The sequence below is a fragment of the Argentina silus genome, assembly GCF_951799395.1.
Source record: "Argentina silus genome assembly, chromosome: 10".
NCBI lineage: Eukaryota > Metazoa > Chordata > Actinopteri > Argentiniformes > Argentinidae > Argentina > Argentina silus.
The window spans coordinates 3,793,051-3,820,807 of NC_139664.1; the positions used below are offsets into that span (position 1 = coordinate 3,793,051).

At 44.2% G+C, this 27,757-nt stretch overlaps 1 protein-coding gene across 1 annotated transcript in view; it reads right to left on the bottom strand.

The window, feature by feature from the left end:
* Positions 1-27,757, bottom strand: part of thsd7ab (thrombospondin, type I, domain containing 7Ab) — a gene marked incomplete at both ends in the record, with an annotated part of 77,942 nt that overhangs the window by 28,269 nt on the left and 21,916 nt on the right. Inside the window, 8 exons of the mRNA XM_083679574.1 lie at positions 4,455-4,707; positions 7,065-7,259; positions 9,732-9,935; positions 11,168-11,329; positions 14,421-14,489; positions 16,699-16,880; positions 18,326-18,574; positions 21,939-22,758. Of these exons, the coding sequence (XP_083535700.1) occupies positions 4,455-4,707; positions 7,065-7,259; positions 9,732-9,935; positions 11,168-11,329; positions 14,421-14,489; positions 16,699-16,880; positions 18,326-18,574; positions 21,939-22,758 (2,134 nt within the window). The remainder of the gene's footprint in view (positions 1-4,454; positions 4,708-7,064; positions 7,260-9,731; positions 9,936-11,167; positions 11,330-14,420; positions 14,490-16,698; positions 16,881-18,325; positions 18,575-21,938; positions 22,759-27,757) is intronic.

Consider the following 27,757-nt stretch of genomic DNA (forward strand, 5'->3'; position numbering starts at 1 on the left):
CATAGCTATAAGTACCCCTGGTCCCAAGCGAATACCAGTGGATAAAGATAAACGGGGGCAAACTGTCCTGCTGAAAGACATCTAGTAATCAGATCATTCGGACATGCTCTCCTGGGCTTCACACAATGTTGAGGTTCCATTTCCCTCATCCACTGCTGTGTTACCGCAGATCATCTGGGTCAGGTTTAATGTTTGGGAGGATGAGTGTGGTCCTCTGGGGCTTCCGTACTCGTTAGCACTCTGTCGTCAGGGGAACGATAGGGTGCAGGCACAGAGTAATGATGTAACAGCTACGCAAGGAGAGACTTATTTTTTAAAACCAACAGACAGGGCTAAATCCTCGTTGAGTGAGACAAATCCTCTGGAGTGTTCCTACATCAGTTCTGCCCTCAGGCCAAACAGTTGTTTGGGAAGATACTTATGGTTGAGATATATGGGTCAGGGTTGGATCAGTTCTACTTCTTGTTTACTTGTACAGGTTTCAGAGACGTGTTTGAGTGGACAAGGCAGTAACACCAGGTGCAGAGATCATGGGAAATGTTCATAGATTGGGAAATGTTCAGAGCTTCTCTCTGGGGACACTTCAAAAGCTGCAGGTAAACCATGTCCTAAACAAAACAGTGACATTGTTTGTACATTTGGTCCAGGTCAAGCGTTTGATCCTATGATCCCATGTGAGTGAGGGTGAGGGGGATCCTATGTGAGTGAGGGTGAGGGGGATCCTATGTGAGGGTGAGGGGGATCCTATGTGAGTGAAGGTGAGGGTGAGGGTGAGGGGGATCCTATGTGAGTGAGGGTGAGGGTGAGGGAGATCCTATGTGAGTGAGGGTGAGGGTGAGGGAGATCCTATGTGAGTGAGGGTGAGGGTGAGGGGGATCCTATGTGAGTGAGGGTGAGGGTGAGGGAGATCCTATGTGAGTGAGGGTGAGGGTGAGGGGGATCCTATGTGAGTGAGGGTGAGAGGGATCCTATGTGAGTGAGGGTGAGGGTGAGGGAGATCCTATGTGAGTGAGGGTGAGGGTGAGGGGGATCCTATGTGAGTGAGGGTGAGGGGGATCCTATGTGAGTGAGAGTGAGGGTGAGGGGGATCCTATGTGAGTGAGGGTGAGGGGGATCCTATGTGAGTGAGGGTGAGGGGGATCCTATGTGAGTGAGGGTGAGGGGGATCCTATGTGAGTGAGGGTGAGGGTGAGGGTGAGGGTGAGGGTGAGGGGGATCCTATGTGAGTGAGGGTGAGGGTGAGGGTGAGGGTGAGGGGGATCCTATGTGAGTGAGGGTGAGGGGGATCCTATGTGAGTGAGGGTGAGGGGGATCCTATGTGAGGGTGAGGGGGATCCTATGTGAGGGTGAGGGGGATCCTATGTGAGTGAGGGTGCACTGGGAACCAGACTACACCTCACTTAACTAAAACCTACCCCCCCCCCCCCCCCCCCAGCGAAGAGAAACGTCCACACTGTTCCCTTTTAATCTAATTGTATTCCAGACCTGCTAATGACGGACATTATCCACATTCGGACGATTAAAATTCAATTACTTTCTCGTTTAAAAAAACAAGCCACATCCATTGGCAGAACACAATACCAGCAAGAAAACCCTAGCTCTACTAGACGGCATCCCCGACTAGTCATTACATTATCCACTTAAAGCATTATCTGGTCTTAGCCGACTTGCATTTTCCTAGCTGGTGTTATCATATCTTAATGATCTTTAAATGTCATGATTTGCAGTGAGGCAAATCCAGACAGAATTTACTAGGAGCTTGTCCCAAAGCACATCATTAAGACAAGCTGCCAGGGTAATGTTTTTGTTCTGCTAGCTGCGAAAGTAGAGGCGCTTGAATAATCTGTACTAAGAGAGACTCTTCAAAATGAGCATATGGTTAGAACAGAGCGAAGGCAAATCAAAGGACTAGAATTGTATAACACATGTTTTTTCTGGGAGAATGGCACAAAATTAATAAGGATTAATTCATTTAATTATCAAAAAGTTGAACAACAAAAAGAACATCATTTGTCTAGTTTGGAGGAAAACAGCTCCAACTTTCCATTAGTTTCTCTGGCCTCCGTCTCGAGAGCTTTCAACTATATATCACTGTCAAACACAGTAGAGTAAACAAAGCTCATTAGGAGACATCGAGAAGATGACTGACTCGGCTTAATGCAACCGCTGTCGAACAGAATCACAATGATTCACTCAATCTCCACTCCCAGCATTCACAGCGTCAGTGTGATTGTACAAACACACGCGGATGCCATTCACCACACAAACTGTCACCGTCAGTGAGCCACAGGATGTTGTTGTCTAATACTGTAGTCCTCTGTCGATGGCGCGAGAGCAGCCCATGCCTGAGGGGGTGACTTACGTTTGTAGTTTTTTTGTGGCTCTTCTCTCTATTCGGTTTTGTGTGTGTTTGTGTGTGTGTGAGTGTGTGCATATCCAAAGGTACTGTACTGTATGTGCATGTGTGTGTGTGTGTAGGTGTGTGTGTGTGTGTGTGTGTGTGTGTATGTGTGTGTTGGTGTGTGTGTGCGTGCGTGCGTGTGCGTGTGCGTGTTATGTGTGCGTGTGACACTGTGTGAGGTTCAGTGCCTCAGGGTATGTGAAGACAGCTCAAAGCTCTCTTTGACTGAGTCTAGGCGCATCTGCACACACACTGGCAAGGCGGGTGTGTGTTTGTTTGTTCTCCTGGGTCCCGTGGGTGCCCTAATCAAACCTACCTGCCAGTTAGATTGTGGGAGAAGAAGACACAGGCCGCATGAATAGCAACTAGAGGCCATGTCAGCTCTCCTTGCAGCAAAGACAGGGAGGACCCACCTCTAGGCTACAGTGTCTTAAGACCAAGCACTGCTAAAAGACTGTTAGACCTTTGCCAGCCTGTGGGGTCTGAGGACAATCCAAAAGCGGTGAGGATCCATGTCTACACCAGGGTAATCAATCTTGTGGAAACCTTTACTACTGTAAAACTGATTCCGCCAGGGATTAAAGCCTAGTAGTCGTTGAACACCGCTTGTTATTACTGGCCTAAAACCAATGCCTGAACAGCCTGCGTCTGTCTCTGTCTGTGTCTGTCTCTGTCTGTCTCTGTCTCTGTCTGTCTCTGTCTGTGTCTGTCTCTGTCTGTGTCTGTGTCTGTCTCTGTCTGTGTCTGTCTCTGTCTGTGTCTGTCTCTGTGTCTGGGAATGAGGAACACAGCTACACACCTACGGTAAGCATCATCTATGATGAAGCACTGCAAAAACACACTTCTACCAGCACCAACCATCTTAAGACAACCCACCATAACAGAAAATCCCCTTAAGTACATTAGTCAGTAAGAGCAGCTTGAAAGGATGAAACATATGCAGGACAAGGCCATTTCATAAAAAAAAGGCAAACTGCAGTGTGGCATTAACCGGCCACCGTAGTTGCCTGTGGTCACCTAAAGAGAACTCCAGCAGCAGAAGGAAAGCCTTCAGGACCATGGACAGCTACAACTCTCCACAGGGGCTTTGTCAGGTGAAAATGACTTCAGGACCCTGGACAGCGACATGGGTCCGACTGTCGCCTCACGGCTGAATGACTTCAGGATGATAAATATCCCTGAGCTGCTCGCGATGCCCCTCCCGCTGTGCCCTGCCCCGTGTTCAAACCCACACTTGCACGCGGTGCAACAAAATGAAAACACGGAAATGGCTGAATACGTTTTCGATGCCACCGTTTCACAGGTGAGCAGTGTTTATTCAATTCCCTGTCTGAAAAACAAATCTGGTTGAAACAGCGCCTCCATTTGAAGCACCTACTCAACTCCTCTCTTTTCCTTGATGGAATCTCTGGTCAAGTTCACCGGATGCCTCTGTCCCCTTGCCCCGACATTTAAATGGAGAGTCTAGCTTAGTGAGACCATGCAAGAACCAGGCTTTAAGGTTATTGTAAAGTAAACTTAGTGATGCGTGTTCTGTATATTCTGCAGTGCGAACCATAGACATATTGCCTCTCGTCTGGTGGTGATTTAATTGCCTTAAAGTATCAAACCCACTTAATTACTGTCATTATCATCAGTGGGAAATTACACAGGCCTTAAATGACAGGGTTAATTAGCCTGTTTGGAGCGGTATGTTTATTCATCTATCTGCGGCTGCCTGGGAAGCAGAGATTAGAGTCGGGAATGAGAGTTAACTCCTCACAGAACCCTGTCTAACTATAACTCACTCTCACTCTCTCTTTTTCTTTCTCTCACCCACTTTCTCTCTATCTCTCTCTCTCTCTCTCTCTCTCACTACCACACTCTCACTATCACACAATCACACGGACACGCACACACACACACACACGCACACACACACACACACACACACACACACACACACACACACACACACACACACACACACACACACACACACAGCCTCACACTCTCCCCGTTGTTGCTGCATCTACACCGTGTAATACCTCCCGACCACAAGGGGAGCTCTTACTTCTTGGGCGGCACCTGTCCCACGTTGACCCGGACACAGATGACTTTGCGGGTCTGCATGCCCGTAGAGCAGGGCGCCGCCTGGTTGGTGCCGGTGTTGGTGTTGGGGCCAGAGGTGGCGTTGAGGGCCGAGGCGGAGGCGTCCTCAGAGCAGGCCCCCCAGGCGCTGGTCTGCCAGTGGTACACGGTGCAGGCGTGTTCGTTACAGTTACGCATCTCCTGCAGGACACTGCTGTTAGGACACATGGCGCCTCCTATGGGAACACAGATGGACACATACATACTGACGCAGAGCAGATGGGACACTTCAGACAGCTTCTGTCTCATAAACAAACACACTGCAACATCCAACACTGCAGGTTTTGCAACAGAGTCATACATATAGACTTAGATTTCCTATTTTTTAGTTGACAGTCTAAGTTAGATATTTTGAAAATGGTACCAAGGTCTAATATTATGTTCGGGAGGCTGTGACAGAGTTGGGGGGCGGGCGTGGGGCGGAGGGGGTCAAGGAGTCTTTATCTTGTAAATAAAGACATTTACACATTGTTATGACAGATTTTGGAGAGGAAAACAAATTCTGTAAAAAAAAAAAAGAAGGTACAAGGTTGACCTCCCCCGGTAAATGACAATGCATCTTAATCCTGCTCACTGAGGTGTAGTTGCTTCATTTCCATTTCCATTTCCACCCACCATTCGCACGTCTGATTCCCAACCCACTACTTAACTCCACTTCTGCTGTGTGTAAAACATTCTCTCTCCCACTCTCTCTCTATCTCTCTGTCCCTTTCTCTATCTCCCTATCTCTCCCTCTCTCTCTCTCTCTCTATCTCTCTACCTCTCTGTCCCTCTCTTTTATTTCTCTTGAGCGGAGGCAGTCAGCCGGTCGATGGAGTGAGATTCAGAGCCCTCAGTGTTCAGAGTAATTGCAGACACTTTCAGAGTAATTGCACACACTTTCGAAAGTGATGGAGAGGCATTGTGGGACTGCAAGTCCTCCACACCTGTATTTTCCTGAGATGAAAGCCAGCCATTGCTGTAATGAGGCAACGTGTTCACAGCGAAGTCAATGTAGACTGCCAACTCAGACAAATCTACCCTTGATGGCAAATGAGCATGACTTCCTTTCTGCTGACTGCAACGCGCTAACTCAGCTGACTAACAATGTAGAATCGCTGGTCCTGCCGATAGCATAAACTAGCTCGACAAACAGGCCCCAGTCGATGCTCGCGCTGACCCGGAAAAGAGGTTTGTGGACGGAGGGGAAGTTTAAATCGGTTTTTATGGAGAATCTGGATGGATGATTTATGAATGCCAAAAATCAACAGAAGTCCAACAGCAAAGAGGATCGCTTTGGCCTAATGCTCCTCAAAGGACGCGTCTCATAGAATATGGGTTTATTCATGTATGCAGCATGAATATCTGCACTTCGCTGGCTTATCCACAAATTTGCTGGGAAATGCATCCATAATGTATTAAGACTGGGAGGGAACGTTGGTTGCATTTAGTACGCGTCTTAAATCATGACATGCAGCCGTCTGAGAGGAGCTACCCGCTAGACAGCCCGCTAAAAATAGTACTTTTTTGGGGAAGCGTTCCTCGACAGTTCCTCGATTATATTTATGGTAATAGTTCCCCTCACAACGTGATGTGAGTTTTCACATCGGATTCATATTGATTCCGAAATACCTAAAATACCTCGAGTCTTTAAAGCTGCCTACCCTACATTTCTAAACTACAGTAACTGATTAATTCACCTGCAGGACTTCTTCTACGACGATCACCACTGCTACTGCTACTGCTACTACCACGACAAGTTGTAAAACATTATAAAGATACACATTTACCAAAAAGATCTGGAAACCTTGGCACCCTTGAGAGACCTTTGGAACACATTGATATGGGAGAGTGTTAATGTGGCTATGCCAAGTTACTGAGACAGGAATACATATCCAGAATGACTCATACTACCACAACAAAACCAACAGCAACAGTACCCTCTATGATGAAACATCTGACACTGTGACTTGCTGAAAAGATTTCAAATCAATCATAGGGTGTCCAAAGGCTAAATATTGTTTAAACATTGCCATGAAATAAGCAATTACTTTGCCATTTGTCAACAAGTCTCTAAGGTTAAACATAGCTATAAGCTACCGTCGATCACAAACGTTACCCTCCATCACTGTGATCCATGCCACTACCATTGCAGTTACTGTGAAAAGGCAAACAGCACAAAGCATAAATGTTACATTGACAAGAAAGAAACAGAAGTAGACAGACAGACACACACACACACACACACACACACACACACACACACACACACACACACACACACACACACACACACCACATACACACACACACACACACACACACACACACACACACACACGCAAAGACAGACAGGGGAACATGCAGACAATTGACAGACAGACAGACAGACAGACAGGCAGGCAGACAGACAGACAGACAGACAGGCAGGCAGGCAGGCAGACAGACAGACAGACAGACAGACAGACAGACAGACAGGCAGGCAGGCAGGCAGGCAGGCAGACAGACAGACAGACAGACAGACAGACAGACAGACTAATAGTCAGTCAGTCACCTTCCCCAGCGTTGTAGGCCAGGATGGAGCGGGTCCTCATCTGTTTGCCCTCAATGGTTTTGCTTGAGCAGGTCTGGGAGCAGGAGGACCAAGGAGTCCAGTCACTGAGGACACAGTCTTTAGGACAGGGCACATCACAGGCGATGGGCACAGGGGCAGGGGAGCCATCACACCGAACCTTGTCTACCATGTCACCTAGGCAGGACAGAGAACACAGTGCAGTACAGTCAAGCCTCAATGGGAACACCGTTGAAATATACTGTAGGCTAACCCGCCATTTTGTTATTGCAATGTTGTGCAGCCATGATATTTGATCTGTTCTCATTGCTACATGATTGTTGATCAAAACAGTTGGGTAAATGTTTGATAGTGTGCTGGGTTAAACTTATCAAGGGGTAGTGATCTGGTGAATGTATTCATAATTATCATGTTGGTACTCTTAACTCTACATCATCTGAATACTAAATCACCAATAGACATGATAAGTGCAAATTCACATGGGACTAAGTGCAAATTCACTTGAATAACCTTTCATTATTCATAAGCTCTTCACATCGGCCGTAAATGGATTATATTAACCCACATATTCTGTATCCATGCTTTTAACAGCTTGAACTATATGCAATTAACTCAATTCAAGACATTTCTCAGCACTCGAAATAAGCCGCACAGAGGGACTGTAAAAGAAATATGTATCTTTTTCCGACGGTTAATTCGCAATTTCAGGGTGATGATCGCTTGAGCTTCAAACCTCCCGATCAGCCTGGCTCGACAGGAAGATGTCGCTGTGATGAGTATGTGGTGAACCAGTCATGACGGAACTAAGACACCATGGAAATGTGAAGTGACAGGGAAACCCAGTGGCCCGATGTAGGTAGAAAAACATGAATGAACAGAACACCCCCTATGAGAAAACTCCGGGCATGGTGTACTGACAAAAACAGTTCCCTGGTTAAACGGACAACCAGTCAGCACAGCGAATATCAATAGCAAATTGAAACGACTCACAGCTCTCTGTATCGACAGTGGAGCTGCAATGGCATTTGTATCGACCCTCATTTTTGCGGTGGGGCAGTTTGTGTGTGTGTGTGAGGCGGTTTTTGTACGACTTGATTGCGATGAAAAGTGCAGCAGATGTTGAAAGAAAAAAATTCTCTCGGGGCGAAAAAAGTTGAACAAAATCATAACGAAACAAATCAATTTTCCATCAGCAGAGAGAGGGGGGAATCAATCAAAGTCAGCCATGAGAAGAAGGAAAAGAACAGAAAGGTTGTGTGTTCTCACACAAGCCTAGGAAGGCAACAGTTGACCGAGCAATATCCCATGAATGTCAGCATGGATGGATATTATGAGGTGAGATGGTGCCTGAAAAGCTTTGAAAATACTCATGTTGCCACATCTAGGAGACGGCAAGATGGGATATTTTCATAAGAGTGAGCCACAATATCATTTGGACCCCATTGAACTCCTGTATATCTTGAATGAAAACTTATAACTAAATCTATTCATCTGATTGTAATCTGACAGGAGGAGTTACTATCAAAGACTAGTAAGATTGCATTATAAACTTTTCCAACATTGAAACATGTGCATAAACCAGAGGGCATCATAGAGCTTCTCTTCACTGCTGCTAGATACAGTTTTAAAGATTTATAATGATAAAGTGTAGCTGTAAAAAATCATGAGCAGCAAAGGGTAAGAGAGTCTCTAAGACCCAGGGCCAGAGAGAATAGATTTGATTTAGGTGAGTGAGGTTTAATCGTGCAGGCAATGAGAGAGAGAGAGAGAGGGAGGGCAGAGAGAGAGAGAGAGAGAGAGAGAGAGAGAGAGAGAGAGAGAGAGAGAGAGAGAGAGGGAGGGAGGGCAGAGAGAGAGAGAGAGAGGGAGAGAGAGAGAGGGAGGGCAGAGAGAGAGAGAGAGAGAGAGAGAGAGAGAGAGAGGGAGGGCAGAGAGAGAGAGAGAGAGAGAGAGAGGGAGGGCAGAGAGAGAGAGAGAGAGAGAGAGAGAGAGAGAGGGCAGAGAGAGAGAGAGAGAGAGAGAGTGCAATATGATAGTAATGCTGAGCTAAGCAAGCGTTATAGCATGAGGGAGAGATGGAGGGAGGGAGGGAGGGAGGGAGGGAGGGAGGGAGGGAGGACATCTCAAGGGATCTCCTAACAACCGTGATAAATGGTATGGTGGCTAACCAGCACTCTAGTCATCTCCAGCTCCTCAGCCTCATAGAGGCCTGAGCTAGAGGGTTGGTAGAGAGGTCACCTCGAGGGAACGCTGATGCTTCATACCAAGGTGAGACCTCCACCTATTCATCACATATGGAAGTGGGTCAATAGGATGAGCTGAGACAACACTGAACTCTCAGGCACCAATCAGCTGCTAGCACACTATTTCCAATTATATTGAGAGGGTTTAAATAGAACCTGGTGAGAAATTAGTCATCATGTGCATTGACTGAATCAATAAACCGATGGACTGCAATCATGAAAGTTTATCAACATCATCTCACAGCCACGATTATGGAAACCCGGCGTAAAGAAGTCAATAAAGTAATAGAAGAGAGCTTCAATTCAATGCTCGATTGACTCAGCCTATAATGAGTTACAGTATGATTTGTGTGATGATTTTATGAGTTTTTTAATACGGCTTTTATATGCGATTTTTCTCTCTGACCTGTACTGTTGACACACTGGACCTGAGGCGCCTGGGTTCCCGGGCCACACGGCTTCTCGTCCTCAGGGATACACTCCTCCAGGCTGACCAATCGCCAGTCGTAGCAGGTGGGCTCGTCACAAGGGACCGCCTCCACCAGATGGGGGCAGTTTCCTGGGCCTCCCGTGGGCTTGTTACCGATCTCCCGTCTCCTCAGTTTAAAACCTATAGGGAGAAAACCTTTGTTAATATAAAAGATAATCCATGATGAGGTCATTAGTAAAAAACGGAAAAATAATCACAACTGGATCTGGATTTTTTAAAAGTTTTTACACTGTAATTTGTTAACTCTGTTGAATTATAATTATAATAATATTATAACTCTGTTATATTACTCAGTAACGCAAAAAGTGATATTATTAGTGATTATTATTATTACTGTTACCCCCAACACTGAATATTATAAACCTAAATGCCCTTTCTTCAATTTTGGATAATGACATTGGATTAGAATGATTATACAAGAAAAAGTGGGTACATTGTAGGTTAATTCTGAGCAATTTTCCTCATATTTTTAGTGTAGCTGTGACCAAATTGACATGAATTGATACAAAAGAGAGCATTTCTACCTGAGGGGCTGATATGTAATTATAACGTGGGAATTAAACCACCCCCAGTTATTAAAGGAACCCTTCACCATTTTTTAACCTCTCCTCATTGTCTCCAACAACACACCATTTTCTACACGTGAAAAGAGCGGTTTATTATGTTCTGTCGTCGAGGAGATAAGAGAAAAGGTCCTAAGGAAATTACACCCTTGATTGGGGGTAACAAAAATCAAATAAACTCAGTGATTTTCAGAAACTACGAGTTTCCATCCAGAGGGCGTGAGTTTATGGAGCGAGCTTAGTTCAGGCAGGACACTCAGTGCTACTGTAGCTGTCTGTCAGGTGACAGATTAGCTGTCTACACGTATGTACCCGACACAATCACATGTTACACGTTGGTATGACAGCCTATTTAAGTGGTCAGTCCACACCTCTCTGTTGCCTACGGTACCATATTGTTGCTGGTACTGTTAGTCATTACTAGAATGTTGTATTGTTCCCACTACCACCCCCAGACTCCATCTGTTTGGTTTCTACTCAGTCTGGATCTATCAGCCTAATTTTATTACCATTTTATATTCAATCAATGGTTAAACCAAGACGTGAGAGTGTTACTGACTGAAGTGGTTGTAGTTTCTGAAAACCGGTTGCCGTAAGTGTACTGCTCAGAGTAACAAAACATAACGATTCTTACGCAAAGTGAAAAACTGTTTTTAATTGAAGACAAAGTGGTTCATACACAGTTACACAACAAAAAAAAGCGCAAAGAGAAATACTATATAACAACAACCAAACATAGTCACAGTCACCGGAATAATTCAAGCCCATATAAAAGACCTCTCTTCATACCTTTCTTCCCGGCTTGGTCGTCACAGTTCTCGAAGGTACAGGGTCCCCAAGCCCCCCAGGGGGACACCTCACACTCGATGGGACAGGGGATGTGACACAGCTGGGATGTGCTGGGGACGGGGACGGGACCCTCACACAGCTTGTTGTCCACCGGACGGGATGCTAGGAGACAGTGGAAATAGGGGACAGGGGATCAAAATGGGCGCAAACAGCCAACACAACAACGTTATGAACTTTGAGTTCCAAGAATCCAGTGCATTCATTTTCCATGTGTTTTGTGTTTGTTTGATCTGATTCTTATTTGTCTTTATATGGTGTATTATGTGTGCTCATGGACAGTGGAGGGGGAAAATATGCCAGGAAAACAGACCGAATGTTGGACTGAATCCTTTTATTTGCTTTCATGAACTGCACATAAAATCCCCAAAGAGAACATGAAAAACAGTCTGTTTATCCAAAGTCTGTGAAGTGCCGCCACATTCCTGGTATTTTTCTGGTATTTTACATTGTTTTGTTTATCACCCCCCTGTTAGCATGTCAGAGTGATGAATAAGCTCAGGTTATGCTTTCACTGTTATCTAACACATGAAACAACATGAAGTCAGGCCCACTGGCTCTCACAGGAGACACATTAAGCACGTGAATGTACTGAAGGTGTGTGAGCGAGAGCTACGATGTCTCTCCTCTCATACATATTCGATGAAGAATAATTTAGCTGCATACTGTAGAGTCCCCAGTTGTACTGTTTCAGATTTAGAAAGGGTATTCATGATGCAATGTCTACAATCGTCTGAATTCCCGTTGAGAACGTAACAGAGGAAGCCAGAGATGGTTCACTCTGCAGGAGAGTGAGTGAACTATGAAAAAGTATTTTATCGAAGTTTTGTAAATGCAAAAAAAAAAAAAAAAAACTTCTAAAAAGTTCCGTGTTGGTTTCTGAATCTGTCACTTCAAAGCGATGTTGTCTCACAGCAGCAGTGTGCAGGTTGTCCATGTTGACAAGGGAGGGTCCTGTTCACCTAACAGATGGTCCAAACCCCTTACCAAGGCTTCAACGTTTAATTGACACCCTTGAGTATGAAGTTAGATTGGTGCCTTTATTATTATAAATATATAGAGTACAACGCATAAATGTGTTTACTTACCATACATAAAACATCTCTTGACGTAGAGTAAGTGCAAACCATTATTTTAATAAATGCAAAATGATCTGTAAATATGTATTAAGGTTTGTGAGCAATCGTTCTTACATTGGCAAACAATGTGAGTCACGATGTAAATAAAAACAAAAGAAATGACTTGAATATATTTTCAAAGTTAAAAATAAAAGCATTGGTTGTCCAATAATACAAATATGCGATTAAACATTCAAACACACCCCCGGAATATCAATAATTCAGTTGTCCAATAATTTCGGTTGTAACTCTAGACTCAATCGCAATCAAACGATCTGAATTGCCGATTAGCAGAGTGCTTACATCTGGTTAGTTAATCCAGGGAGGCAGGAGATCGCAGGGAGAACAACGGGTGATGACCATCAGCTGAGTAAAATTGTATTCACTTGCAACCAAAAAGCCGCCCAAATCTTGCTGGGGACTACTAACTACTCTGCTAGATATACGCATATATATTGGCTTTATATATATATATATATATATATATATATATATATATATATATATATATATATATATATATATATATATATGCGTATATCTAGCAGAGTAGTTAGTAGTCCCCAGCAAGATTTGGGCGGCTTTTTGGTTGCAAGTGAATACAATTTTACTATATATATATATATATATATATATATATATATATATATATATATATACGCATATAAATTGGCTTTGATAGCAGACGGCAGGAATCGTCCTGTCTGAGGCTCTCTGCTTTCGTTTTCAGACTGCTTTCATTTTTTATTCACACATTTTATTTGCATTTGTTTGCAAATGTGAGAGCATTGACTCACAAATCTATATCAATTTACAAATAATGATGCATTTATTAAAATAATGGTTTGCAAATATAAGTCAATACGTGTTTGTGTGTGGATAGCAAATTGTATTTGCATTGTGTTTTTTTGTTTACGGATCATAGTACACATTTGTGAGCTGTACTCTATATATCAGTATAGCATGTCAACACACACACACGCACACACACACACACACACACACACACACACACGCACACACACACGCACACACACACATTTTATGATCCAAACGTTGCATCAACTGTTGCAACACTTTCCATCAATTACACTCAGTGCCAAGATCAAGATGTCAGTGCACGTCCTCTCTCTCCCGATTGAACTTGACATTCAATTTAATCAACCACGTTAAACATCAAAGTATAAGTACTTCCAATCCCTGATTGCTATATATTGCGTCAATCTGATGGTGTTAAAGTACCATGAGGTCAGGCATGGTGGATCAGCATAGCATGCTATCGCTAATGCTATCCTGTCTTCACATGTGTAACCCTCAAGGCCGGCGGTGGCTGTGGGCAGGGGTGGGCTCAGCCCACCCAAACGTGCGTCTTGCCCACCCAATTTTTTTCTGAATTGTTGATATTCCGGGGGGGTGTTTGAATGTTTAATCTCATATTTGTATTTACTGTCTATATACTATATACGGTCTATATACTATGTCTATCTATTTAACACTGCCCATATAATAACCACCGCCAGCCTTGCTACCCTTGCTAAAGCCAAAGGGATAAACAGCGAGAAAAACATCTTGCAGATGCTTTCCATATTCCAGTTGGAACACAACAAACTTTTGCATTCCCGCAAAAGTTCACAACTCTGTCAGGCATACTTGGGCACAGACTTTGTTGTCCCACTTCCACTTCCTGTAAATGTTTATGCTCTAACTTAGATGAAAACACATGTTGATGTATCTAACACTGACTAGTGTGCCGTTTTGAAGTCCACTGTATCAGAAACCAAAGCACTTAGGCTGTGTTTTCTGCAAATTAGGACAATTTTAGGCTCTCAAAACATCAATTCATTAACAATTTGGTCATTGGTTAATAAAGCTATAATTCAACAGGGGCAGAGGAGAGGAGAGGAGAGGAGAGGAGAGGAGAGGAGAGGAGAGGAGAGGAGGGGAGAGGAGAGGAGAGGAGAGGAGAGGAGAGGAGAGGAGAGTTGGAAGCAAATGGAAGTAAGGGAAAGGAAAGACAACTCTACTCAGCAAGGCAGAGGGGAGGATAGAAGAGGTGTGGGTTTGACTAAAGCACCTACCTGTGATCTCAAAGGTGATGGATAGGAGAGGGGGGACACTAGGCTTCTGCTGGCGTTGGGTCTGACCCTCTGCAATTACAGGGAGATACCTCTATAAGCAACACCCTGACTAGGCAGAGGGAGGCTCTATCGAACATACAGGACACTACAACAAAGGAACACACCACACACACCGACAACAACAGCAGCTGATGTGAGGCGAAAGCGGGGACGTTAGAAATTGACAAGCTGAGTTTAATGTCTTGTTGAGGTATGAGTTATGTCTTGTAGAGAGTTTGTGGAGGAGAGATATACATGGCTGGGAACCAGGAGACACACGGCTGTGTGACTGTCTAGAGTAGTAGTGATAGTAGTAGTTAAGTAGTTCTCTCGCACCTGGGGGCCTTCCCAATCCACTCCCTCTTCCATAGCCATGGGAGTAGGATGGATTTGCCGCTAGACACTGATCTAGGGTCAGTTTAGCATGTTTCTTTAGTGAATCCCCCCCCTGATGAATAGGTTAGGGATTTGGGGAGGGTAGGGCGATCCCAGATCGGTGCCTGAGGGTAACTCCAACCCATAGCGTGGTAATGTTTATGCATGAGAGCGGTGGTTGCGGCAGACTTCACTGAGCTCTACTGTGTGCCTCTGTGTCTCGGCACCAGCCTAGGGAGATTACCCCCCGATGGAGGGAGAGGAATCCTGCGCCAAGCAGATAAGAACACACTCCCATATAACTACCACACACACACACACACACACACACACACTCACACACACACTACATACTCCCACATCACTCACACGCACACGTACAGTATGCACGCACGCCTGCGAACACACACACACACACTCCACATTCTCTTCTATGCATCCGTTTTTTTTTTTTTTTCTGTTTTTGTTTTTGTTACTGCATACTGAGTGTGTGTATGAGGTAAAGCCTGGATGCCATGCTTTCAACATGTCTCGTATGTACCGTATATGGTAATGTCCGATATAAGTGAAATACTGGAGTTCAGGAAAAAGAAGGAGAGGAAGAGAGAGAGTGAGAGAGAAAGAGAGACAGAGAGAGAGAGAGAAAGAGAAAGAGAGAGAAAATGGTGCATTGCTGATATACTGTATGTCACGTCTGTAAGTTCAAGTCTGTGTTAGTACTGTATGTGCTCAACTTTTCCCTGAACAATTGTCACAATACAAGCTGTTACAAGCTGTTCTCCACTTACAACATCTGCGGGAACATATCTAAATATAGCCACCGTGTGTTTCTCATGTAATGTACATACTGTTATTTTTAACACGCCATTCTCACCATCAAGGTGCGCTAAGACAATTACCAGCTTCTTTGGAGTGCAGCTTTGACTTAAAGCAGGCTTGACAGGTCTAAGTGTCAACGCGAGTAGCTTCTCACTTCACAAACAATTTCTGAGTCACACCAGGGCAGTTGACGAGGCAAAATCCCCGTTCTGAAAGAACATCCACTTCCTCCAGCTGCAGTATGTAGGCTAAGCTAGGGGTGAAGTCGGGGCTAGCTAGCTCTGTAGCATTCTGAACAAATGTATTTTAGGGTTAAGGGCGAGGGTTGGTCAGTACTGGACATGGAATTAGGGTTAGGGTTATTTATTTATTTATTTATGGGAAAATAAAATTATAAGAAAATGAACAATGTGGGACTGGGAATACGTTAGACATGACAACTGAATGTGTTAGACATACATTAACAGTGACATTGTTAGAGAGACATGTTAGTCTTTGACGCTGATATGGTTTGATGTGAAGCTGTACGACAATATAAAGTATCTTAATCATGTTAGACATGGGACCGTGTTTCATGTAAAACAAGGGTTTGATGTTAAAATTGTTACACATGAGGTTTGAAACGAGTACAGTATGGTATGATACCATCACATAGTATGTAACCCTCTTTGTTACTGACATCACTGTAAGAACAGAAATGTTGTCATTTTCTGAAGACCACCAGTTCAATACAACTCCAAAACAAATAAGTAAACTACGGCTTTCCATTAGGAGAACAACAAGGCTCTTGTAAAAAAAAAAAGCATCATAATGTGTGACAGGAGGACTAATGGGAAATATAATTTAAAAAAAGAAAACGTTTAGAGAAAAATACCCCTTTTGGAACAGAATTAACAACTGTTGATTGTCAAGCTGTGTATGAAAGGTTCTTAAAGAATACAGTAGCATTAGTGACAGGAGACGACATTTGGTTCTAACACATCTAACATGATTATGACCGTATGTTGACACCATATGACATGGGATTGAGACACTGGCTAGTTACCGTCTTTCTCTTTGAGGTTGTTAAGGTAGGATAGTAGCTCAGCGTTGGCCTGGACACAGTACACCTCCCTGCCTTGGAGTCCTCCTCCGCATAGGCCCGTCTGGTTGCTACGCCGACGGTCCTGTTGGCTTAGCAACGTGTCCACTCTGCAGTCGCTCCACTCCGTGGTCCTCCAGGTGTAGCTGCGGCATGTGACAGTGACAGAGTTGTGGTCGGGTGGTACTGTTCAACGAGATTCATCTTTAGCACAGTCTAAACAACTGACAGTAAAAGACTCAAACCTTCTTTAAACACATAGGGTATTTGATGTTGTATGCCTACTTCTGGGGCTGTGGTGGCTGTCAAATTCAAAGAAGAAGAACACTTTATTGTCCTTTACAGAGGTGACACGGAAATGTGTCTTTTCTGCATTCCCTCTGAAACACACACGTGTGGCCCCTACACATATATGTACATCCCCAGAGATGTCAGAGCACGGGGTCAGCTGCAGCACAGCACCCCTGGAGCAGTTATGGGGTTAAGTGCCTTGCTCAAGGGCACAACGGCAGTGGTAGGCACCTTAGATATAATGCCAGCAACCCTCAGGTCGTAACCCTCTCTAACCTAAAGCCTCCCTGCAATGGATCTAGAATTATACTAGTCATGTCGTTATCTCGACAGCTTCAAAAACGTCAACTTTACTGTATTCTGTATTCTCTACTGTATATAACCTGACTAACATCTGCAGCATTTGTTTGGGATGTCCATGCCATGAGTTAAACATTAGGATTTCATGAAGATATTGATTTAAACAGCTTTAAAAATCACCAAGTGAATCAAGTGGAAATTTTATAGACAATAAAGCATTTCACAGATTGGGAGCAAGAAAAGCTCAAGTTTTACAGGAAAAGCTGTGAAAAGCTATGATGTCAAGAAAGGCCATCTGTGTATGTGTTTGAGTGGTGGTGTGTGTGTGTGTGTGTGTGTGTGTGTGTGTGTGTGTGGTGGAAGAGAGAGCATATGGAGACAGATTGGTATAAGTGTTTGGGCTGCTGCCAGACACACATGGAGAGTCTGTGAGGATATCTATGTGTCTGCTGTAAACACACGCATGCACGCACGCACGCACGCACGCACGCACACACACACACACACACACACACACACATACACACACACACACACACACACACACACACACACCCACACCCACACACCCACAGGCCACCCAAGAGAGCAAATTAGCTCACTGATGTAGCTAATGGGAAATCAACAGGAAGAATGTATCACCCCTGTCTGTGCAAATCCAAAATACTTGGATTTTAGTGCACTCAGTGATTCCAATTTATAAACACTGTTGCCAGGGAGAAAAGGCATTAGCTGCCTCAAACTCAATTTTCTTTTCTTGCATTACATCTCCAACCTTTAAATAATTTTGCTACATGAGCTTGAGTTATAAGATTGTCACACATACTGTAGCTATGGACAGTTTCCTTCTCATCAGATTCTTTGTGTACAGTAGTAACTCTGAACTAACTCTGATCCCACACAGCCTCCACAGTCCCACAGCCCCCACAGCCCCACAGTCCCACAGCCCCCACAGCCCCACAGACCCCACATCCCCACAGCCCCACTAAGTGACACTCACGTGGCGCAGGGTGGCACTGCGTCCCCCTGGGGGTCGCATGACTCTGTCTCCTCCAGCGGCGGGCACGCCTCCCCGTCCCCCACAGAGAACTGGAGCACGCGTCTGCTCCGGGTGCGTTGGCCTCTGGGGGAGTCGGGATCCAAGCAAGCCTTGGAGCATCGGCCCCAGTCCGCCCAATCACTCAGCTCGCAGTCCTTGGAGAGGACGCAGGACTGGACCGTCAGCGGGAGATCCCTTGGAAAACACAAACTGTAACAGAGAGCGATAGTGGTGAGTCTAAGACTGTGGATCTAAATGTCAGTCCTGAAGGAACCCTGTGCTAGTACAAGCAATTGTGTTTTCATCAGTGCTTCAGACTCGGTCAATCTTGTGTAGCTAATACAATACACAACAATATGTTATGAAATGTTGGAATTTCTGCCTAAACCCTGAAGGGGGATGGCCCTCATAGCACCATAACAACTTCTGATCAATCACCAAAGGCATTCAGCCTTTTAATCATTCAACTTGCAATTAGGGCTAATGAATAACACTGCCTCTTTAGGCTCCTTCAAATGATTAAGAATTTGGTCTAACTAAAGCTGACGGTTTGCGGTTTCTCGGTCTGCACTGTTTTCCCCCTAAGGCGAAGCAGCTGACGAGCTATTAACGCTAATTACAGCTCTGCTTCATTTAGAAACCTCTCATTTAGACGCCACCGCCACACTTCACCTCCAGCTCTTTCAGATTTCTGTTTGAAATAAAGAACTTGTGAATGTTGCGAGCTGCTTTTCTTTTAAACTCCTGTCCCTCTACGGATTAGGGATACCTCCAAATTATTTGATGTAGCACTGGAATGATATGATGGCTAACCGTAGCTTTCTTGTGCGGCCAGAAAGGTACGGTGGTGAGAGGCCGTTCTTACTGAAACAAACTGTAAAAAAATTCAAATCAATGTGTGTGTTTGTGACACGTGAGGATAATGGCTCGCCATTAAATGCCAGTCCATTGACCCATTTTTGCTGTAATTCAATCATTTGATGTTAGTTGTGTCTGCGCCTCAGTATTGTTGTGGGGTGTTTGAAGTCTTGAGAGTAGTCATTACTTCATCATTTCAGTCATTCAGACAGAATGGGGCCACAAAAACTTTCTCACTTGAAATAAAAGTGGTAATGGTTCAAAAACACACTTTTTAAAAACCTTGAAAGTTATACAAACAAATAACAAGAAATCCCAACTTTTCTTCCAGACAAAACAGAAAACATCTTCGGAAAAAATACGCATATTTGAACACAAGCTCGCTCATTACATGAGGAAAAAAACATTCTACAATTAGAGACCAACTGTTCAGGGTCAAAGAATGGGACACGCTGTGAGTAAAATCTTTGTGAAACTTCTCCCTGCCGTGGTGAAATCCCAGATTGAGTGGAACAGTTGTGAAGACAACGTAGAGAAACATAATAAGGGTGCCATATGGGACAACCAGAATGTAATTCAATCAACTGTAATGATGTAATGTGATACTTTCTAGAAGTGCTTCCAGTGGCACAGCACACTGACACTTCAGAGGCCATGAATATATACAAACTCAAGCAAGCAAGTGCTTTCATATGATAAGTAAGTCGTGGTTCTATTCTACTAACGTGATGAAGCAAAGTCTAATGAATCCTGAGAAAGCAACGGCCCTACGACAGATGTTCATCAAACAAAATGAGGGAAAGAAGTGAGCAAGATGTTCAGAGGACGACTGGCTAGAATTCACTGGGTTATGGCATCAGAGGGAAGTTTGTTCCACTTTTCTGAAGTGGCAAAAACAACTATGAATATTTTAGAACCAGAAATAAACAAGTCAAAGATTAATATTTATGTTCCTAAGAGAGAGTTGTTTTCACGGTTCCTTTGAAATATTTGATCGCAGCCTCTACTGAGAAGTTGGCACCAACAACTCATTAATGAATAGATTTAGTACATAATTGATCAAATCTGAGTGTACCGCACCATGTAACAAATACGTAAGGTAGAAGGTTTTTATCACCGAGGCTGTTGCTACCACTTTCCTATAGATAAAATATCTTATGAATTCCACGACGTGAAGAACTTCCTTGACAATTGAAGTTATTTCACTCACCACAAAACAAAGACATTATTTAACGCTAAAGCCCGACAGTACAAGCAGGAGCCAAGGAAAACTCTACTCAAAAGATTACTTTTACTGACTCGAGAGTCATGATTAGTTTTCCGATTGACCCTTCATTTGAATCGTCTGTTTAACCTGCTGCAGGTTAAACAGAATCCTACAGCATTAATATGCGCTCCTCAGACTCAGCGTCTCGGACGTGCTCCGACCACCAACTGTATTAATTATTTCTCAGTAATGTGATTACTTTGTTACAGGGGAACTAGAACCTGTAGAATTAATGATCTGAGTTTTCTGGAAGAGCGCATTAGGCTATTCGAGTTTTGGTTGCAACTCAACCTGGTGTCCCAACAAATGTATCAAGAAATAATTTTATTTGTATGCCCAGCAATCACAAATTAGCAATGTTTGAAGCACCATGACTAGTTTTCAGTCATCGTTCGCCGGGTAGGTGTTCCTGCGTTCCTGCATTACTGAATCAAATGAATGAAATGATTCGAAAGATTTGTTCTTTCGACTGAACGGCTGTAAAAAGAGTAGCTAAACACTGAAGCTGTATTTGTTATGTTTATAAACAAATCAATAATTAAACGAACTATGTTTATGTCAACATCTGTGAACATGTATTAATGTTGTACAAATGATTTATACTGTAAGAAGTTTAAAGTGTTACCGACTTCTCAAAGTGCTTTACAAAGTGCTGGCTAAGATTCGGTCCCTGTCACAAAATGAGTGACGCGGAATACCGCTTCGTCATCTCTGTGGAAGTAGACATCAGGGAGTGGGAGTGCTCCATTGCTTTGACAGAAAAGCAGAGACAAAGACAGATCAAATAACTATCTTCACTACCTGTCATCCCCTTGACAGGAGGAAGAGGAGCTCTCAGGGGAACAACTTTAGCAACATGTTTAGCTACAGTACTATAAACGGCTGGACTTCCACTACGTCATGGTGAGATACTTACACTTCTGAAGGAAAATTGTGCTAAAAACAACTCCTTACAAAGACCCATTTCGATATGTAGCAAGTTTAGCCTATTTAAAGATGAGGTGTTATCTTAGGGCATAGGGATAGTTAATGGACAACGATTACAACTCTGTTACTCTCCATTACTAAAATCAGGGGAATATTTTGGTTTACCCATGGATTTCAAATGTTGGAAAAAACACATTAAAGAAGAAATCTGGGATTCAAACAACAACAAAACGATCCCCACGCCACTTTTTTGGTTAATCAGCTGAGGGATCGGACTGGAGAAATTTTTAATTCATAGACGGAGCTATGAATGCAAGAACCTGGCCATCCATGAGATCAAAATGCTAGTTTGAACCATGTTTTGAAACAATGCAGAGTTTGTTTACAATTACATTGTTTACAAACAATGTAGTAAAACAAGGTTATATTTTGGGTTTAAAGGACAACTAGCACACAAACACAAACGTCACCTAAAATGAAGCCCCTCCCAAATGTCTAAAACAGTAAGGTTGAACAACTCACCTGAGTCCCACGGAACTCCCATTCCTGTGGGCGCAGGTCACATGGCGGCTCTGGAAGCCCACCTGGATATCCCAGAATGGGCTCTCCTGCCTGTTGAGCCGGTTCCTTGTCCGTTTCTTCTGGATGAGCTCCCTAGTCTCAGGGTCCTTGACCCCCCCTGGCCCTTTACCCTTTTTCCGCTTGGCCTGGCGCACCGAGCGGGTTTGAGGGAGGACACAGGGGCTCCAGGGCCCTACCCTCAGGCTGTGCACCCCCTCAGGCCCCTTGCAGGGCCCTGGCTTACAGGTTTGGAACTCGGTCAGGTTGGGACAGGCGGAACCGGCGAAAAGCGGGGGCACAAGGACACTGCGGACTCTGTTCTGGAGGCCCATGCCACAGGTTTTGGAGCAGGAGGTCCAGGGGGAGTACAAAGACACCACACAGCCCTGAGGGCAGGGGATGAGGCAGGCCTGCTCCAGACGAGGCTTGGGTTCAAAGTACTCACAGATGGCATCCTCCGCAGGCGACCCATCCGACTTGAGCATACAGCCCACTTCCCGAGTCTGTATGCCCTCCTCACCCCCGGTACATACTGATGGCCTCAAGCCACCAAAGGTCCTTGCCGACACAGGTACACACTGGTTCCAGGCACCCAGCTGCCAGTCATACAGATCCTTGTGCCAGTCGCACACATGGAAACAGTTCTGCTGGTTGGAGGGCCGCTGGCCCTGGTCGCAGTTGGTGTGGAGAGTGGTCCAGCCATCCACATGGGCACACCACACTGCCCGGCTTTGGCTGCCACCGGGCCCGCAGTCACTGCCCATACATCTGCCCCATGGCCCTGTGGACAAGAACACAGACAGACAAAATGTTACATTGAAAAAGAGTAGAATGAGTCAACCAGCTTTTTTTAACATCAAAAGGTGAAGAGTTTAATGAGACCATGGAATATTGTCATTTAAAATCTACATTATTAATCATAATGCTCTCGGGGGTCGGGGCTGTAGTAGTAAAATGGTAATTACTGTAGCCTTCAGTTCCTTTGAGATTTGCTGATACTGTACAAGTACCACTATGCTTCATTTGGTACCGCATACTGGTTGAAACTAGTTACCACTTGAATTCCACCTCTACCAGAAAGTATTACCACATAGTTTAGTAGTAAATACTGTTGCCCAGTAGTTTATGAATCATCTTGACGAAGCAAGCTGAAGGTTGGTCAGATTGTTAAGGAATGGTGACATTATCCCGTTCACTGAAATAAAAGCTGAATTCGAACCTGGATGATTCTTCCTTCACGACATATCATCAATTTAAGCCTGTTGCAGGATATCCTCCAAGGGCGTTGTTATTGGTGACCAATCTATGTTAGACAGTGAGTGTGGGAGGATTGCTCTTTGGGGGCATGGTCTTTTTATAGACTGCTTGGTTTACTTAGTTACTGCAATATTCCGACCCAGCTAAGATAGGAAGAAGATCTAGGTGTAGCCCTCACTGAGCCAACTGCTCTATTGGACCCAATCTATCTCAATCTCAATCGCTATTTCTGTAAAATCCAGAATGAATCAAATAAAGGTCCTTCACAGGGCATACATTACTCCGTCTAGACCAAAAAAAGATGGACCAAACTCATTCAGATAGGCATGCCTTTCAGTGAAGAGACTCGCCCTAAAGAACTGGAAAGTAACGCTTCAATAAGGATAGACGGCTGACACACTTGTTAAATATGGAGATAGCAGCCAGCTGTCTCCAGGAATATGACTCTGGACTGCAGACTCCGAACGCCACTCTTTATTGAGTGGACGGATCAATGGAGATCAATCACCACGTCATAGACAACCCAAGCCGTTCCTTCCGACCATCCAACAGAGACATACAGTAGAATACATTTACAACGCATGCACCGAAAGATGAGTTCATCAGCTATGCTGCCCTAGTCTCCCCCCCCCCGGGAGCTCTCTCTAACATTAACACCAGACCAAACCTTATCAGGCTAAACAAGCTGGGGCTTAATAGGAGCGTTGTTACAGAGTCATTCAGTGCAGTGTAATCCATGACCACATTGTGCTCTGACACTGTTATCCACGGGCCAGTGATACGACAGAACACAGAGAAAAAAGGACAGCTTCACCTCACACCAACCCCTTCCGTCCATAGCCATAGTAATTTGGTTAGAGCATGGCCCCGGGCTTGGGTGGCATCCGGGTTGGCGTGAGGGTGGGGGTGGGGGTGGGGGGGGGAGGGTGCCTTGTGTTTACCCATGTAGGTCGACCGATTGCCACCCCCTGTAGAGGAAGAAGAACAATTGTCTGGCTGAAAACAGGACTAAAAGTCTGGCAATTATCAAACCCAAACGCTTCAGATGACAACCTATTAGCAGACTCATATTCCTCTCTCAGCTGCTGATTTCGCTGGCAGGGACTGGCTTCAATCAACATGTCAGCATGCCACAGGACCCTCAAAGCACATCCCACATGGCTGGTTTATTTCCAACTATATCAACATCAGATCAATGCCCTGCTGTCAGACCCAACACGTAGAAAATGGATATTTGTGATGCAGGGGATGTCCGGGCAGATCAGACTAGGTTTTTATTTTATAGCCTTTTCAATTTGGGTGTCTGGGGTATTCGGCACAACAGAGGCAGGAGGTAAAATATCTGGAGCATTGCCAAGGCTAATCCTCTCTGCTGTTTTGTCTGAGTAAATGAAATCCTAGCAAAATTACTTCACCAACAGCAAAAGCTTACTTGGATGTTTATGCCAGCACATGTCGTTAGCAGCAGGATCTTAGCAGTGATTCGTTTGAGAGGGAATGGTCGCTAGTGAATTAGCATTGGCTCTCTATGAGAAGAACAGTATTGCTTGAGATTAATTTATTTCAGTGCCGCAGCTCCGTGTGAAGGAAACAAAAGCGACACATTCTTACGATCTGATAATTCAGGTCAACTTTTCTCTACTTGATCAGAGCAGATTCATTCATGTTGGTCTTTTTTGGCATTGTGTGCTTGATGAAAGCCACTTAAAACGTTTTAGCAGCTGATATGAATGTTTGTCTTACCAAGCAATATCTCAAACCCTTTAGGGGAAAAATAAACCATATCCAGCTTTATGAAAAGGAATGCACAAACAGTACTATGAGATTCCAGCCAACACTTTCAGACAATGTCCACAGAGCTTAAGAAGTGCACAAACGACCCTCTCTAAGCAGCAGATTAAGCCTGCAGTTAGAAGTGTAATATCCACACTGTTGGAGAGAGATTCTGATCTCTCTGTCCCCCTGTGTTCATTTAATGAGCAGCCATTTTCTCTCCCCCATAGGGTCAGCCTCACTAAGGAAGGGGTCAGACTGCTGTTCTCTTGGTTGTGTTTGCTCGTTATTGATCAAGATCAATGTCTCACTCTCTCTCTCTCAAAGACAGGAACTACTTACTGCCAAGGTCAGAGTTCATTTGCAGTTGTCCTTGATACCTGACAGGTACTTAAAGTGGTGGTCCTCTTGCCAACAAATCTCTTCTGACAAGACGCATCATAAACCGCTCAATCTGTCTGTCGTTCAATGTCATGACCAGGTGTGACAGGTTGTTATAAATACTTATGAGCATGTTATGATGTCTTTATGAACACCACTTAAAATGAGGTGATACCACACTTCAGGGAGCTGAATAAAGGATGAAAGAAGCGGCAAGAGAAGAGTACAGTAAAAACTCAGTTATTCCGAGAAATTGGAGCACAAAATAACGGAGCACAAACTCAGATATGTTTACAGTACATAGCCCTTGGCAGAAACAAAATTAGAACATAGAACGTGCAATCTTAAATCACAGTTAAGCCCAGTAGAGCAATTAGTAAGCCAAAAGATTGCAAACAATCTGGTGAGCATGACGCAAAGCCAAACTACGCATCCCCTCAGAGAGAGCGTAGGGAGACAGATAAAGAGACTATCTCTGCAGAGGCATACTGCATACTGGCGACAGAGAAGGTCCCTATTTGAGCGCCCTAACTCCTGGACGAGTGTGGTCAGAAAGCACGTAATTTAACTTCCCTATGAACATGTCCTTTTTCTGATAAAGAGTGTCAAATTGTAAATCGGGGGTTAGCATGAACGTGAGAAAAAGATATTGGAGGAGAAGGAAAGAGACCAGAGGCAAGCACTTAATGTCTGAAGAAAAAACTTAGCTGAGCTGCTTAACATTCATATATAATTACTAACCGTGTTCAGTGTGATCAGTGCCCTTGGCTGTATTGCACAACGCTACGATCCATTGACTAAGCTCTTCCTCTCACACTTGACCTCAATTTCATTAGCTGCAATACTACAATAGAGCTTGCATGGTATAAAGGGCTTCTTTGATGATTCTGTTTCATCAAGCCCAACACAAAACATTGCACATGACTGTGAGGCAGACCTTTGATTTAACCCATACAATGTTAAATAGTTTTCTCCATTTTCTCTTTGGTTCCTGGGACACATTGTGCTCTCTGAGCCAAGAACTGCCAAGAACATCCATAATTGTGACCTTAGAACATCCATAATTGTGACCTTAGAACATCCATCATAGGCACTACATCATCACTGATGTGTATGGAGCATTTATGAACCAGTGCCATGGTTACGGAATTCTAAAAGCATTTGATTCACATAACTAAAGAGGGGGCTTATATAACGTATTGCAGGCAGACTATTGCACTGCAGTTTTTGGATTACTTCACGTGTACTCTTGTCTCTGCACTGCTGCAGTGACAAGATATTTTTGGCTCCTCAAAACCACCCATTCCAGTGTCAAAATGATTGCTGTCACCACATTCAACACAGCCAGGCACATTTCCAAAGGTCAAAAACAATAGTCCATGTGCAACTTAAAAACCTGTCATGAAAGATGTCCAAGCTCTCAGTAGGCCTAACTATACGAATGCAATCAGCGGACCTCATAATTTCTACCCCTGGCAAATCAAATCAAATACACTAGAATTGCATTAAGGTTGTATCCTGTATCCTTACAACCTATAATTTCACTAGTGAACACAAAGTGCCCGAACCCAATACAAACAGCATGGTTGACTGCATATGAACACTCTAGTGAAAATGCCCTGTGTACAGTCCAAACAAACAAGGTAACTTGAACCCTATTACTCACGCTGATGAACAATGTACAGAAACAAAACATGCACTCTAAGCAGTGGAGGCTGGTGGAGTAAGAAATCGGAGGACGGGCTGATTGTAATGCATGGAATGGAATGAGGAAGAAACCATTCCTCATTCCATTCCATGCATTACAATGATTACCTCTGATTTCTACCTCCACCAGCCTCCCCTGACTCTAACATATGGATCTGGTGTGTGTTTGTTGTGGGAGTGTGTATTGTTGCCCCATGCGAGGCATTTTGGTGCCCCTCCCCAGTGAGAGGCAGGATGTTAGCGCAAGGGTGGTCACTGGCCTTAAGTAATCGGACAGGGATTGGAGCTGCCCTCCTGTTGTGCAGCTGTAATCGACATGTCCATCAAGCAGCTCTGACCAGCCTGCTCCATGAGAAAACTGGGAAGGTTAGTGAAACCTAGGGTAACCTCTAATTTTAATTCAATTAAGGGCGAGAGTTGCTTTCCTGTAATGTTAGAGAACACTATCACTACCAGCAGGTTGACATTTGAAGCTGTCATGTTATACATGTAATTTTATTCCCAGTTGCGGTAAAGGAGCTACATTAATAAACGTGTTTCTAGGGAAGGTGCAGAGAGTCGAGTTCCGCACTTTCCACAGCGGAATGGACGTCCATTTTGTGATGCGATGGAGTGGAATAGGATTCTGCGTGTGCCACCATCAAATGGACCTTTACCAAACT